Source organism: Henckelia pumila, chromosome 3, assembly GCF_033568475.1.
Source record: "Henckelia pumila isolate YLH828 chromosome 3, ASM3356847v2, whole genome shotgun sequence".
Taxonomy (NCBI): Eukaryota; Viridiplantae; Streptophyta; class Magnoliopsida; order Lamiales; family Gesneriaceae; genus Henckelia; species Henckelia pumila.
Genome location: NC_133122.1, coordinates 145,615,431 through 145,630,047, shown reverse-complemented (window position 1 = coordinate 145,630,047; position 14,617 = coordinate 145,615,431). Strand labels below are relative to the sequence as shown.

General features: G+C 33.9%; 1 protein-coding gene across 2 annotated transcripts; it reads right to left on the bottom strand.

Annotated features, from left to right (window-relative positions):
• Positions 1-1,245: 1,245 nt before the first annotated feature.
• Positions 1,246-13,615, bottom strand: LOC140887591 (putative ABC transporter B family member 8). 2 transcript variants are annotated; one of them, XM_073294934.1, is made up of 10 exons: positions 13,467-13,615; positions 7,636-7,936; positions 7,451-7,505; positions 6,996-7,174; positions 4,957-5,414; positions 4,299-4,839; positions 3,772-3,951; positions 2,395-3,681; positions 1,869-2,284; positions 1,246-1,771 (listed from the first exon to the last, which is right to left on the bottom strand). In XM_073294934.1, exons 2-10 carry the CDS (start codon positions 7,885-7,887, stop codon positions 1,405-1,407), a joined length of 3,735 nt encoding a protein of 1,244 aa, XP_073151035.1. In that variant the 5' UTR covers positions 7,888-7,936; positions 13,467-13,615; the 3' UTR covers positions 1,246-1,404. The 2 variants fall into 2 exon arrangements, with proteins under 2 accessions (XP_073151035.1, XP_073151034.1); XM_073294933.1 differs by lacking the exon at positions 13,467-13,615 and having other exon boundaries at positions 7,636-7,996.
• Between the last annotated feature and the right edge of the window lie 1,002 nt (positions 13,616-14,617).

Genomic DNA, 14,617 nt, shown 5'->3' with positions numbered 1-14,617 from the left:
GAAGCTTTTTTTGTAACTCTTTAGACTGAATTGCAGACTGAACTTCGTCCAAAGAGATGGTTTGATCTCTCCCATAGAGCATAGCATCTTTAAAGTTTTCATATGACTTTGGTAAGGCATTCAACAGTATGAGTGTCTTATCCTCTTCCTCGAGTTTAACCTCCACATTTTCCAAATCATCCAGAATTTTAACAAACTCATCAATCTGATCTTGAATGCCCTTACCATCTTGTATCTTGAAGGAGTACAATCTTTGCTTGAGATACAATCTGTTAGCTAATGACTTGGTCATATAGATACTTTCCAGTTTAGTCCACATTGCAGCAGCTGATCTCTCTCGACATACCTCTCTCAATGGTTTATCTCCTAGACATAAGATTATAGCACACTGTGCTTTATTCAAGATTTCGTCCTTCTGTTTCTCATCCAAAGAACTCGGCATTTCCTCCTTTGTCTTGAAAGCATCTACCCATCCCTGCTGCACTAGAATGGCCCTCATCTTAATTCTCCACAAGGCAAAATCATTCTTGCCCGTAAACTTTTCTATATCGAATTTATTGACCCCATCTTGTCTTCAATTCCCACAGACGGCGCCACTGTTATACAATCAATCTAATTCAATCCAGAAGTTTACTCGAACAACAACAAGAATTTCAATTCACCGTGATTAATCAAACACCAAGATGAACAAGCCAATCTATGCACATACAATCTTATAGCAGATTAACACAAACAACTAGGAATTAACCAACACACAGATTACGTGGTTCGGCACTTTAATCTGCCTACATCCACGGGAAAATAGAACCAATCTTATTACTGCAATCTCAAGTTTGTAAGATACAACCGTAGCCCAATCTCTTCCTATTACAATCTAAAGAAGAAAAGAAATCTTATCAGAGCTCCAGATTAACTTTTTTATCCTTCTTCTTGATCGTCGTCTGTGAGTCTTGATTTTTCGCTGGTGATCCTTGAGATTGCAGACCTTGAGAGTTGAGAGAGTCCTTTCTGATAACCGATCCTCAAGCTTATAACCGAAGCCTGAGATTCCTTCTAACGGTCACAAACTCCTGTTGGGCTCTTTAAAATTGGGTTAACTTAAACTAATGGGCTTAAATCAATTTTATCCCTTGGCCACCGAGATAACATTGAATTTTTGACCCATTAGTCAAATTATATGTAAGCCCAATGGACCAACTTTGAAGACACATACTCAACACATGATCTTAATTTTGATAAAACTCTAACATTCCATATATAAGCATTAAATGAAGATAATTTTCATGGGATTCAAAAACAAGTTTATTTTAAAGAAAACTACTTATCATGTTACTGTGAATCATACAAAACTCTAAAGAAAAAGGACGACACATCTTGGTCCTTATCATCACAAGTAGTTTACTTTTACTCTGGACGTGGTACACTTTGAATGTTGGCGAGATTGAAAAAGGCACCCCTCTTGTTCTTGAGTTGCTTATATGTTCCTTTCTCTATTATCTTCCCATCCATAACGAACGCGATCGAGTCCAGATTCTTGATCGTGTTAAGCCTGTGCGCGACCACCACCGTCGTCCTTCCGACCATGATACGGTCCAACGCTTCTTGCACGACTTGTTCTGATTGAACATCAAGTGCACTAGTTGCTTCATCTAGTAGTAATATGGTCGGATTTCGAACTATGGCTCTCGCGATCGCGATTCGTTGTTTCTGTCCCCCTGATAGCTGCAGTCCCCTTTCACCGCAGTCTGTTTCGTATCCGTTCTTCAATGATCTGCGCAGAAACAATCCAGACAAGCAATATTATAAGTATTTTCACAGTCTGTGATTTGTTGAAAACAAAGTTTTGCTGGCAGAAGTACGAGGCTTACGAGATGAACTCGTGGGCATTGGCTGCTCTTGCAGCATTCAGAACCTCATTTTCCGAAGCATCAAGCTTTCCAAATACTATGTTGTCTCGGATGCTGCCTGAATATATGACAGGCTCTTGGCTGACAAGTGCCATGTGCTTTCTGTATGACTCGATGTCCAGAAGCCTTATGTCTGTTCCATCGACTTTCACCGAACCGCGATCCGCGTCGTAAAATCTCTGTATCAAGGCTATTACTGTCGATTTTCCACAGCCACTCTTCCCTACTAGTCCAATGCTTGATCCCGGTTTCATTTCCAAGCAAAAATCGCGTAGTATGGGCGTTTCAGGTCGCCCTGGATACGCGAAATCCACTCTTTTCATCTCTATGCCACCAGTCATTCTTTCCAGTTTCATTCCTCCAGTGCCATCCTCAGCCTAACAAAATGCAACTGTAAATATTAATTCAAGAATTCAAGTTTCCTAACATCAATTGGATATGTTGTTATATGTATCATACAAAACTTTTAGAGTTGAAGAAGCCTTACAGAAAAAGAACCAGGAATCAATGATTTTCGGTCTAGGATTTCGAATATAGATGCCACAGCAGCAGAGCCCTTGGCTAGATCAGAAGTCATGCTTCCAGCTTCAGCAATAACTTTCCCAGTGCTCACCAATATAAAGAATGTTCTGAATACATCCCCAGCTGATATTTCTCCACTGTTGATCAATTTCCCCCCGTACCAAAAATCTAGAGCCCAACTCATAAATGTTAGGCACTGAGCCGACCCTATACCGATTCCCGCTAGCCAAGATTTCTTTTTCGCCTCCTTCCTTGGCTCGTCTTGAGCTTCGTCGAAAATCTGAAGTACTTTCTCCAGGCTCCCGAATGAAGTCACAATTCGGTGGTTATACACGGCCTCTGCAGCGATTTGTGTGCTTTGACTCTGTGCCTTGACAAATTTGCTTGTCATGGCTGATAATAAAACTTTTCTAGTGTAAAAGCAGAAGATGGTTAACGGTTGAACTGCGATCATCACAAGTGCAAGCTTCCAAGCAATGATCAGGCCGAATACCATTGCAGTTATGACAGCTGTTGTGGTCTGAATCAAGAGCGAAAGTCTATCCGCGACAAGGGATTTCACCATGGATGCTTCATTGCTCAGTCTAGAACATAATGCTGCGCTCGAGTTTTGTTCATCATCGAACCAGGCTGTTTCAAACGTCAGTATTTTCTCAAGCATCTTCAGCCTTACCCTCTGAGTCAGGCACTCCCCCATTCGAGCAAAATGGTAGTGCTGGCAGAGATTTACCGTGAAGGACACGAGGCAAAGGGAGCAGAAAATCAGAGCATATCTCTCGATAGCAGCTTGCATTTCAGCATGACTGGTGGCGAAAAAGGCGGAAATCATGCCGCCTATGGTTAATGCATAAACAGGTTGTACTGTGCCGAAAATGATGGCACAAAAACTACCCATAAATCCTTGTTTCCATTCAGGTAAGTTTAAGGAAAGAAGCCTTAAAAAGGATGGTGCAGGGTAAGATGGTGGCGGAGGGGTATCGTCCTTGATTGGAAATGGCGAAGCAAAAAGAGCAGGGCTTGATCTTGACGCGCTTCTCTTACCTGCACTGCTTCTTGATAACGAAGAAATGTTCCTTTCGAGGCTTTGTTCTGGATCCATAGCACTAAATTGCCTTTGAAGTTTGGCCAGTTGTGCATAGTGACCATTCTTGTCAATGAGATCAGTGTGATTGCCCATCTCTACTATGCATCCATTACTTAACACTGCAATCAGGTCTGCGTTCCTTATCGTCGTGAGCTTATGGGCGACAACCTGATGATATTCAATAAAAGGCGTCAGTTGACTAATCCTTACATCCTTGATTTAGTAGGAAAAAACAAGAAGAAACAAGACATGCATTACCAGTGTTGTTCTTCCCATAGAGGCTTCATCTAAGGCATTTTGAACTAGTGTTTCCGATTCGGAGTCAAGTGCACTTGTTGCTTCATCAAGGAGAAGAATTGCAGGATTTCTTATGATGGCTCTAGCAATAGCAATCCGTTGCTTTTGCCCACCTGACAAAAATGCTCCTCTTTCCCCAACCTATACATATATGGTAATCACCGGTTACGGGTTTCGCTTGTCATGGAAAGAAAACAGCAAAGCATTAATGAGCTAAAACCCCTTGTGTGTTACACATAGTTTTGATCCATCTATATATAATGAAACTACACAAAAATTAGAATCTGTCAAAAGTCCAAAACCCAGATCAAGTATTAAGTTTTCTCAGTTTTCTTACATTAGCAATTAAAGTCTGTTCATGCCAAGTTTTTTTCTATTAACATAAGAGTTAAAATATGAAGAGATGTAATATGAAGGTTAGTAAAAAAATGATGAATTGGGGAAGGTTGATATCATATCTAACCAGAAACTTTATCCCAAAATCTCACCTTAGTTTCATACCCATTAGGAAGCTGCCTAATGAAGTTATGGGCATTCGCAGTCGTCGCTGCTGCCACCACTTCATCCATGGTCGCGTCAAGTTTCCCAAACAAGATATTTTCTTTAACAGATGTCCCAAACAACGCATGTTCTTGGCTTACCAATCCCATCTGTTCTCTTAACCACTTCAACCGAAACGTTCTTATATCCACGCCATCAACACGCACGGCTCCACCATTTGCGTCGTAAAACCTTTGCACCAGCGTGATGGCGGTTGATTTTCCGCTCCCACTTCCACCAACAAGAGCCACAGTTTTCCCCGCTTCGATTTTCAGATCAAAGTCCTTAAGTACTATAGTGTCTGGCCGTGAAGGATATGTGAACATGACATGCTCGAATTCAAGTTCACCTCTTATCTTGTCTAGCACAAGCCCCCTCGTGTCTTCACCGTCGATTTCAGGTACGCGGTCGATTCTGTCGAATATCCTTGATGCTGCAACAGATGCTTCTGTAAAATACTTCACTTCCGGTATGGCCACCCCCAAGGCTCTGCAAGAGCATCATGAATTTCACATTTTTAACTTAAAAGTTCACACAAACATTGCAAGAAATTATAAATGATTGCAGTGTACGTAGGTAACACTAAAATTAAATGTTAGTACGTACAATCCACCCAAGACAAACGAGACGCCTGCGGCGTAAATTCTCCCACCACTTTCGCCTTTGTGCATGACCAAACGGCTGCCATACCAAGCAAGTAAAGCCCATATGGCGAAAGAAATCCCGGAGCTTCCGATGGCGAGGCCTTTGGCGATTCCTTGCTTGATTCCGAGCTTTTTGGTGCGATCCAAGATGGAAGAATACTTCTGAATGATACTTCTCTCGGCTGTGAATGAATACACAGTCTTGATGGAGCTCAAAGCCTGGCCTACGATGCCATTTGCTTTGCTGTATTCCCGGAAGCTCTTGTTGGATAAGTGGAGAAGGTATTTGCCGTAGAGTATTCCAGGGATTATTAGCAGAATTATTGTGGGAAATGCTACCAAAAACAGTCTCCATGAGAAATAGCATGAGAATACAAGTCCGGAGATGAACACTGACATGTTCATCAGAAATATAGGCACCTGCATGCATGCATGGCATATACATATCACGTTATATATGTGACATATATGTATGGAAATTAATTTGCTGTCGTTTATGTTTTTCATTCAAGCAAACAAGGGATCGATGTATATAGATTATAGGCGTGTAAATTAAGAATCAAGACGACTTGCAGATTTTCGAGCCGTGCGTCTAGAAAAAAATGTTTGATTCGTTATTTAAAATTATCGAATTCGAGTCGAACTTGTTCAAGTTCTAACAGTTTTGCGAGCTGAACTCGAGTTCAAGTTATTTTGTTTGATCGATCTCAAATTCAATACTAGTTCGTCTACAACTCTTGATCGATTAAACTAAATGTTCATATGGTTCCTAATTCTAAATGTTTCATTATTTTAACATTATATATTTTATATATTTAATAATATATATAAATAAAAAAGTAAGATTACCTTAGTTTTCTCATGAGTCAGGACATCCCAAAAATTTTCCCCAAATACCTCTTCCCCATGATACCATATGTATTTTTTGAATGAAACAAATACAATTCAATAATATAAAACCTCAAATATTAACTTTAACCGTATTATATTTCACACAAAATTTTATTTTATATAAACAGATCGATGTTTTATATTTAAATTTAATTTTGTGCACAGATTATGTAGAAAAGTTTGCTAGTATAACATGTGAATTCTGAGATCACTTTGGTTCAATTTGTATGATTGAGTGTGAGATATATAGTCCGTTAAAATAACCAACTTATTATTGGGTTAAAATTATTTTTTAAAAAAATCAATTAGAGGATAAAAAGCTGATATAAACCAACATATTTACAAGAGTACTGATTTTAGAATTTTCCTGCTAATTATTGCTTATATTATTTCGTTGGTTGCTATATGTAATTAAGTTGCATGAAATGCCATGAAATGGTTTAATTGCAGATGCAGCTAGCTAGCTAGAGAAATTATGCCTGCATTTTTCTAATTTCTTAACTCCAACTATAATTTACGTATATAATATCTCAAATTAACTTGGTATACCCAATATATTATATATGCAATATAATCGGTTGATCAGATATTAAAATTATCTGTTTCTTTAAACACCGAAGATTGATTCCTTTCGATGTACGTACAGTTAAATTCTGGAAATATATGGTCACATCAAAAAATTTATATCTTGTGTTAAATATTCTGGGTCAAGGGTTTACTGTGTTTATGATCGTATAGTAGCCCGATCGAGTATACTTGAGGAGTTGAGGTATTTTGTATGTCTCCGAAAATTAAATGAAAATGTACATTTACGGATTAAAATAAAAATTATATCAATGATTCTTATTATAACAGTCAAAAACAATTAATATGAAGGAAGTTATATGGTCATATCAAGATCAAGATTATACATAAATGACAATCTACAAACATCTATTGGCTCGAGTGGTTAAAAATTCGATTCTCCATACAAAGTTTCGATTTTTAGTCATGTGATCGAGCATACTGATATTGAATTAATCTAAGCTCGACATGGTTTCGAAAAACGTTGGAGGTCTCTAGATCACCAGAAAAGTGAAAACGAACTCTAAATATTGAAATGGTACGCACCTTTTCACTGAGAACTTCTTGAATAAGAGAAGTATCTTTAGAAATGCTATTAACGATTTCAGAAGTGGTAGCATCTTGTGAATCAAAAAACCCCACTTCTTGCCTAAGAACAGCTTTCAAATACATGTAACGAATTTTCAACACCTGCCTTTCGCTGGTTTTGCTCCAACAATACCCTTCTGCAGTAATCATTACACAAAATAACCTAACTTCAACATTTTTATATACTGATTAATTATAAATATCGCTTATTAATCAATCTTTTTTCTAGCTAATTTTCATATTATATCACTACAACAAAAATGCTGAAAGATCACTACGGTGAAAAAACGTAGTTAATTGAGGGTTTAAAACAGTAGTTAATAGCCATGTAGTTAAAAATGCGGTCATATATATGGATATATATGGGGATTGATATATATGTATATATCATATTAGTTGATCAGAAAAATTACCCATGAATGCTACTGCCATCACAACTAGCCCCAAGTATACAAAGTATAAACTGCACTGTTAAGAAAAATAAGCAACAAAACAAATTTATAAGTACTTAATTAATATATGCATGCATATATATGTATGTGTGGGTAATGAAATGAAATGAATGTTATTTATGTAAATGTAACACATGAAATCTAACCTTTTCAATCTCCTCCATGAACTGACTTCCATTATTCTGGTCATTAGTTGATTTACCATAACCCATGCTGTTGAATAGGCGGCTAACGAAAACCAGCAAGCAATTTGTGGACATGCCGTCTCCAATGGCTCCAAACGTGCCCAATAACATCAGCAAAACGTCTACCCGGTCGGAGAATCTGAAGATCATAGTCAAGAAACTTCTTCTCTTCCCGTCCTTGGCCATCGCATCCGGCCCTTTCTCTTTCGACATCTCCTTAATTCCCAAGAGAACACAATATGCTGTATCAGTTTCCCTGCAGCTAACAGGAACAAGAATTAGTACTTGATGGGATTTAGTATTTATTGCAATATATAAACCCTTTTCTTTATGCGCCTATGTACTGGAAATAGTCCCATATATATGTATATATGAACATGATATTTAACACAAAAGGAGGCCCCAGAATGGAAACAACGTACGTAGTTTAGCTTTATTAAAAATTCAACTTTTGCACTCCTTTTTTAGTGGTTTAACTTTAGTATATTGTTCATTGCAATGTTTCTCACATCATAAAATCAAATTTCTTATCTTTCCTTTGTTAGTTATAGCCCTACCTCACTTTAAGTGGGGTTACATGACTTACATGCATATATATAACTTTAGAAAAAATAAGTTTTTTGATCCACTAATTTGATACATTTTGGGATTTAGTTCACTAACTATTCAAAATTTTGGTATTGGTGTAATAACTTTGATTATTATTTGTCTTTCTAATAAATATCTCTTCATAGTGTTAATGTAACACCGAAAAATGTTTATTTACCGTTGAGAATTGCTGATGTGACACCAAACATTGCTGATTTGTCTAGTGTCACGTCAACACTTGAATCAAAATAACGAAAACTTTGAAGTCAGTGCAACAAATATGTATTTTTTACGATAAATATTTATTTTTTATTAAATAAAAATATATATTTTTATTAAATAATTTTTGAATGATAAAAAAAGTTCATCAAAAGAAAATTAAGATAAAGTCACCAAATCACAATAAATTAAATTTTTAGTACTAAAAAATAACCGAGATCCATAGCAAAAGGAAAGAATCTACATAATTTTTAAAATATATAAGTATTTTTAATGATTTAAAAATAAAATTTTCAATTGTACGATAAAGTATTTGTGAATTAAATATATTTTTTTAAGAAAATGATAATTAATTAGTTTTGAAAATAAAAATAATAATTTATTTTGTCTGTATATCTCAAATCTCATGAAATCCTTTATTTTTGCTAGGATTTCATTTAGTTATATTGAATCTCAACAAATAACAACCTCTTTTAAAATTTCATTATACCGAACACTCATAATAGGATTTGGAATTCAAAATCCCACCAATTTCATGAAATTGAACCGAACACATTGTAATACTTTCGACATAAAAAATAATATTTTTTTTCTTAGGTCGGGTCGAATAGGAGATTTGTTTCACAAAATTAACTCGTGAGATGGTCTCACAAGAGTTTTTGTGTGAGTATGGTATATGTCAATATGACAACAAAGTTTGTTTACGGTTTTACCCTTCATAATATACGTTATCTAACTTTGTCGGTATCATGAGTTTGTCAATAATTTTCATATCTCACCCAAATTTTTCCTATTTTTTCTCCAATTTTTATCTACTATATCTCAAAGTTCAAATTGTCTCAATAAAATTGTTTCTAATATGTAAATATCATATCGTAATAAAATAATAATTTTTTTACACAAAAACTATCAAACAAAAAAAATTAAATATACGCACGCATTGCGTGCACTGAACACCGCGGGTTGGTGTGTGTTGTGGCTTATATCGATCCTTCTAGTTTTACACCCAAATAGTCTGTTTACCACGACAATATAGTTAAGAAATACTGAAATAGTAATGTTCGGTCATTTCTATTTCTTTCTTCCTATCACAACCGATAAATTCTGCATTTCACCATTTTTCACTAGAAAATTGTCGAATTTGTCCGATAAGTTGTCATGTTTTCTATTTTATTCATCTGACTTGTCAAAGTGAGGTTTTAGTCCTTAATTTAGTTATTTGTTGGTTTTTAGATCTATTTCGCTATAGGATTGGCATGACATGGAAAAATTATTGATATGTTTGACTTCACATCAGCATTTCGACAAATTATAGGACGAAAAACCAACAAAAAAAACAAGTTTATAGAATTAAGACTCAACTTTGAGAAATTAAAGGATGAAAACATAAATCGACATAACGTAGACGACTAAATTGACTATTTTTACTTTTTTTTTCAGCATGTAAGTTCGTATTCATACCCTAACCTTTACAAGTACCAACAACAGGATGGTGGCCTTCAATCCGTTCATGACCCATCCATTATTAGGACGTTTAACTTAACAATGGGCGACATCAGTAAATTGTGGGGAAAAAATATATATCTCTTTCCATGCATTTCATATTTCTTTTGTAAATTTAAGTATGGTTTGAACAAAGAAGAATATGACCCCTCCACTATTAATTGCCACTTTTAGGCGTTTTCTTGCTCTATTCTTTTGCTTTCAATGAGTTGGTTATGGCAATTTCAAGCTGCTTTGGTCACTTTGTCCTTTTATCAAGATTTTGTATGCAATTATATAATATTCTTTCAAGCTAGTAAAGACATGGCATGCACTTACAATTGAGAAAGTTCAATTGGCTTTCCATCAATATATCTTTGTATATATATAATATCAGTTTGTCCACTTATCTATTTGTCTTTTTAAACAAATTACTATTCTGAGGTGTATTACTGTATAAACAATTCTTGCTAAATATATTATAATGGAGTAGATCTTTTGTAAGCCGGTCTCACGGGTCTATATTCGTGAAAGGTCGATCCGATTCATATCTGCAATAAAAAAAAAGTAATATTTTTATATAAAAAAATATTTTTCATGATCAGTGTCGTCTGGTCGGATATTCGTCTCACAAAATTAACCCGTGAGACAATCTTATAGAATTTTTTGTGATTATGATACAGTTTAAAACAAGAATATTCTCCTTGCCTAATGATAAATTTTGATCAAAATTTTGAATAAAGATTCAATCAAGAGTATGTCTATTGTGAGACGGTATCACATATATTTATCTGTGAGATAAGTTAACTTTTTTCATATTTACAATAAAAAAAAAATATCTTCGATATAAAAGGTAATATTGTTTCATGGGTAACCCAAGTAATAGATTTGTCTCACAAAATTGACCCTCGAGACTGTCTCAGAGAAATTTTTGTGTTTAATCATCATGATCAAATTTATTTGTTGACATTAATATTTCAGTTAAATATTATCATCAAACAATCTTGGATATAAATATTTATATTGTTTACTTTTGAGATAGTTAAATATATATTAATAAAGATGAATCAATTTGCATCATGCAGCAGTCAACTGAAGGTGTGACCTAAATACCTCCACAATATCATTTTTAACTTGGACGGAAATTTGAAAAGCAAATGTGGTAGTTTAATTTGGGTGCGAAGTGATGAAGAGCTAGCTAGTTTAAATTACATTTTAGGGTATTTTTTTCACGGGTAAGTGATATGAGAGCGTAATTTGCGTTGAATATATATAATTACCCGATATCACCGACCCAATATAAAATTATGGGTTTATAACCTTTCTATATATACAACCCTTTATATATATAATATAAATAAATATATACATATATATATACATATATATATATATATATTTTGTCGGAACACGAACGCATTGTGGCCTTGTGGGTTTTGCTTTACATAAATCTTTGATTTTGTCATAATTTTTTTAATCGAGGTTCATAGATGTCATAGCAATGTTCTAAAAGACTTGTCTAAGTGGTACCTAGATGGTGGACGCCATTCATCGTCCCCATTTTTACAAAGCCAACGCCTCCAACTAGGTTTGTTGTCGCATAAATCAGTCGTCTAAGCGACTCGAAATCTACGCAAGCGGATTAAATATATTTTTAAAAATCCGATTCAAAATTTAAAAAAATAAAAAAATTAGTGTATGTTTAATTTAATATAAATATCATCAGCAAGAAGATAATACAAACAGAAAAATGAGTGGATATGCTACTTGTTAGTAAAGCAATTATGACACACGATTGGATTGTTAGTGGTCGAGATTAAAATGTTAAAACAAATGTTAAAGATGCAAGAGAAGTCACAAAAAAAAAAAACAAAACAAAAACAAAATAAAACAAAACAAAATTGTATCCGATGAAGAAGGGGCCGGGAAATGTCATGGTTTTTGAGTTTAAATTGAAGAGGAACATGTCACGTATTTTGAGTTTAAATTCAATACAGAAGAAGTGTTGGAGAAATATGGAGATGAAAAACAAGAAGAATTAAAGATAAGATATAACCTAAAAAACAGTTTAACAGCCTAATTAAGTGTTAGGCAGCAGCCGACAGTTGACCGTCTATCTACCGCCTAGCGTTTTTTCAGAATACCAATGAAGAGAGAAGCTTAGTTTGGAATTTGATTCTTCATTTCCTTTACTATTAATATTATATATTATTATTTGATTGCAATCAAATGATTATTAATTATCATCATCATCATTTTTGATCTTTTGCTCTGATGGGTCAGTAGCAGATCCATTATTGATTTGCTTTAAACAGGAATCTGTAGATTTCGAAATGTTGGGTCGAGATTTCAATCAACACCACCTTTTGTTGCATTATTGTTCAAATACAGTGATTTAACAAAAAAGGCGAATTCAATCAAGAACTCGATAAGGATAAAATCACATTCATTTAATTTTTTTTCCGCTTTTTTTGGGTAAGCTAACGCAACAGAGAGCGATCTTTTCTATGAAAGTAAAAACATGCATGGCCATTTCTATATTCCTCACTCGCTAACTATATATAACTAGTGGACGACACGCGCACACGTCGCATGCGTCATATAATAATTAACTTAGGGGCTTTAATTTACAAGTTTTCAGATCGTCTGAACCTCGTTATCCTTATTTTTTTGTGTTGTAGATTTTTTTTTTTTCAAATTTTTTTGAAGAAAAAAATTGTTGTCATGATCACTCATGATTCATGAATGCCAGCACTTGAGAGAAAAAAGGTAGGAGAAATGAGATACAAATAGAGTTTGAGGGATTTTATTTCAAGATGGGGTGTGAGAGAAGGTAGGGGTATAAAAGGAAAAAATGGTGAAAAATCGTCATGACGTCAAAGACGCGTGGTTATTAATATATGTTACTCACATTTAATAAAATAGTAAAAGATTACATATTTAAATAAATTTTTAATATTATTTTTAAAATAGAACATGGTGCATATATGCAAGGAAAAATTATTTTATTTTCTACTTAAATTAAAATTATAGGATATTGTTTTTGACTTGGTTAGTTATATGCCGTGATGATTTTGGAAACTAAACAACCTTGCACGATTTGATTTCTTCTACTTTAGTTGTGGTTGGGATTATTTTTGAAAGATTATATATGACGTTTAAACTTTATCTTGTATAAAGCATTCGTCTTAATAGTTAACAATTAATTGAAAGTAATTAAACCCACCTTCATGATATCATTTTCAAGGACGTGAAACTGAGGTTAATTTTAGCAGTATATATACATTTAGATTAAAGACTAAAAGTATATATATTACTCATTACTGCATGTGATCAATCAATATTTTAACGATAAACTAATTATTATGTTGAGACTCGAGAGTTGTCTAAAATTCACAAGTCAATAAATCTTTTTAGGACATTGATTCAACTTTAAATACATATATTCATAGAAAAAAACACAAGTAAAACATTAATTAGCATGAAGAAGAAATATAACTTACTGATTTATTCAAACGCTCGATTGATCGCTTGTAAGCAATTCCAGCAATCATTCAACTCATTTCGCGCGATCAAATAAAAAACTATCATATATATATAATATGATATAAAACCTTAGATAAATTAATTAGCTTCGAGCAAAATATACTAATCAAATATCATATACCATAAAATCTAAGATGTATTGAAAATATAGCTTGAAGAATGCGCATGCATGAGACATATATATTTGCAGAGGGTTGTGTTTTGGCACCAAATTAATTAATTAAACAAGCACATTTGAAAGACCAATTAATATTATAATGCAAGTCCTTTGAGGTGGGCAATATTTAGTGCTAAAAGAATTTCATCAACTTTAAAAATTCTTAGTATAGGATACTACGTCCTATATATTATTTATACCTTTTTGTTGGACACGTGCATAAAATTAAACTATATATGCTGCTACACAAATACCACCGACCATAAATTAAGTACAATATATTTTTAAATAAAAAAAATTTTTATGAGACCGTCTCAAGTGTTTAATTTTATGAGACATATCTCCGACACAACCCGACTTGACATGAAAAAGTATTATTTGTTTAAAAAATATCATTTTTCATTGTAAATATATATCGAGTTGAATATATGCACTCATAAGAGACATACTCTTAAAATCGTTTTCAACATGAGCTCATTACAAACATATATATAATTCGACGATTATATGTGTGTGTGCGCGTTAATCATAAAGTTGAGGAAACCTTAGGCTGCAAGAACATGCAAATTCAACTTATAATGGAATGAATATACAGGTATTTGATCTAAGGTCTAAATAAAAATGTGGTCTCTAGCTTAGCTATGTTGCCATATATATTAAAATAATCAATTTCCCAAAAAGTTGTAATTTTTTTAAGACGGCTCGTGGAGTGATAGTATTTTTATAATATGACAAATATTAGTGGGAAGAAACAAAGTAATAATAAATGAGTGAGATTTTGATTAATTAATTCGAGCTAGCGTCGTCCTGGCGAGGGATTATTAATTAATTGGGAGTAACTATATAGATAAATTGCGCGTGATTTAATTAATCATTATAATTATGTTTAGTGGAAATATTTGTTATTGTTGAAATATCAATGGTGGAGCTGTTGGACTTGCATTAAATTTT

What these genes read in the sequence shown, in the direction of transcription:
- LOC140887591 (XM_073294934.1), bottom strand. Translation starts at nt 7,887, where the DNA reads ATGTCGAAAGAGAAAGGGCCGGATGCGATGGCCAAGGACGGGAAGAGA. An exon ending in CTATGGGAAGAACAACACTG is followed by an intron (nt 3,682 to 3,771) that starts GTAATGCATGTC and finishes GAATATCATCAG; the next exon opens with GTTGTCGCCCATAAGCTCAC. An exon ending in AATGCCCACGAGTTCATCTC is followed by an intron (nt 1,772 to 1,868) that starts GTAAGCCTCGTA and finishes GTTTCTGCGCAG; the next exon opens with ATCATTGAAGAACGGATACG.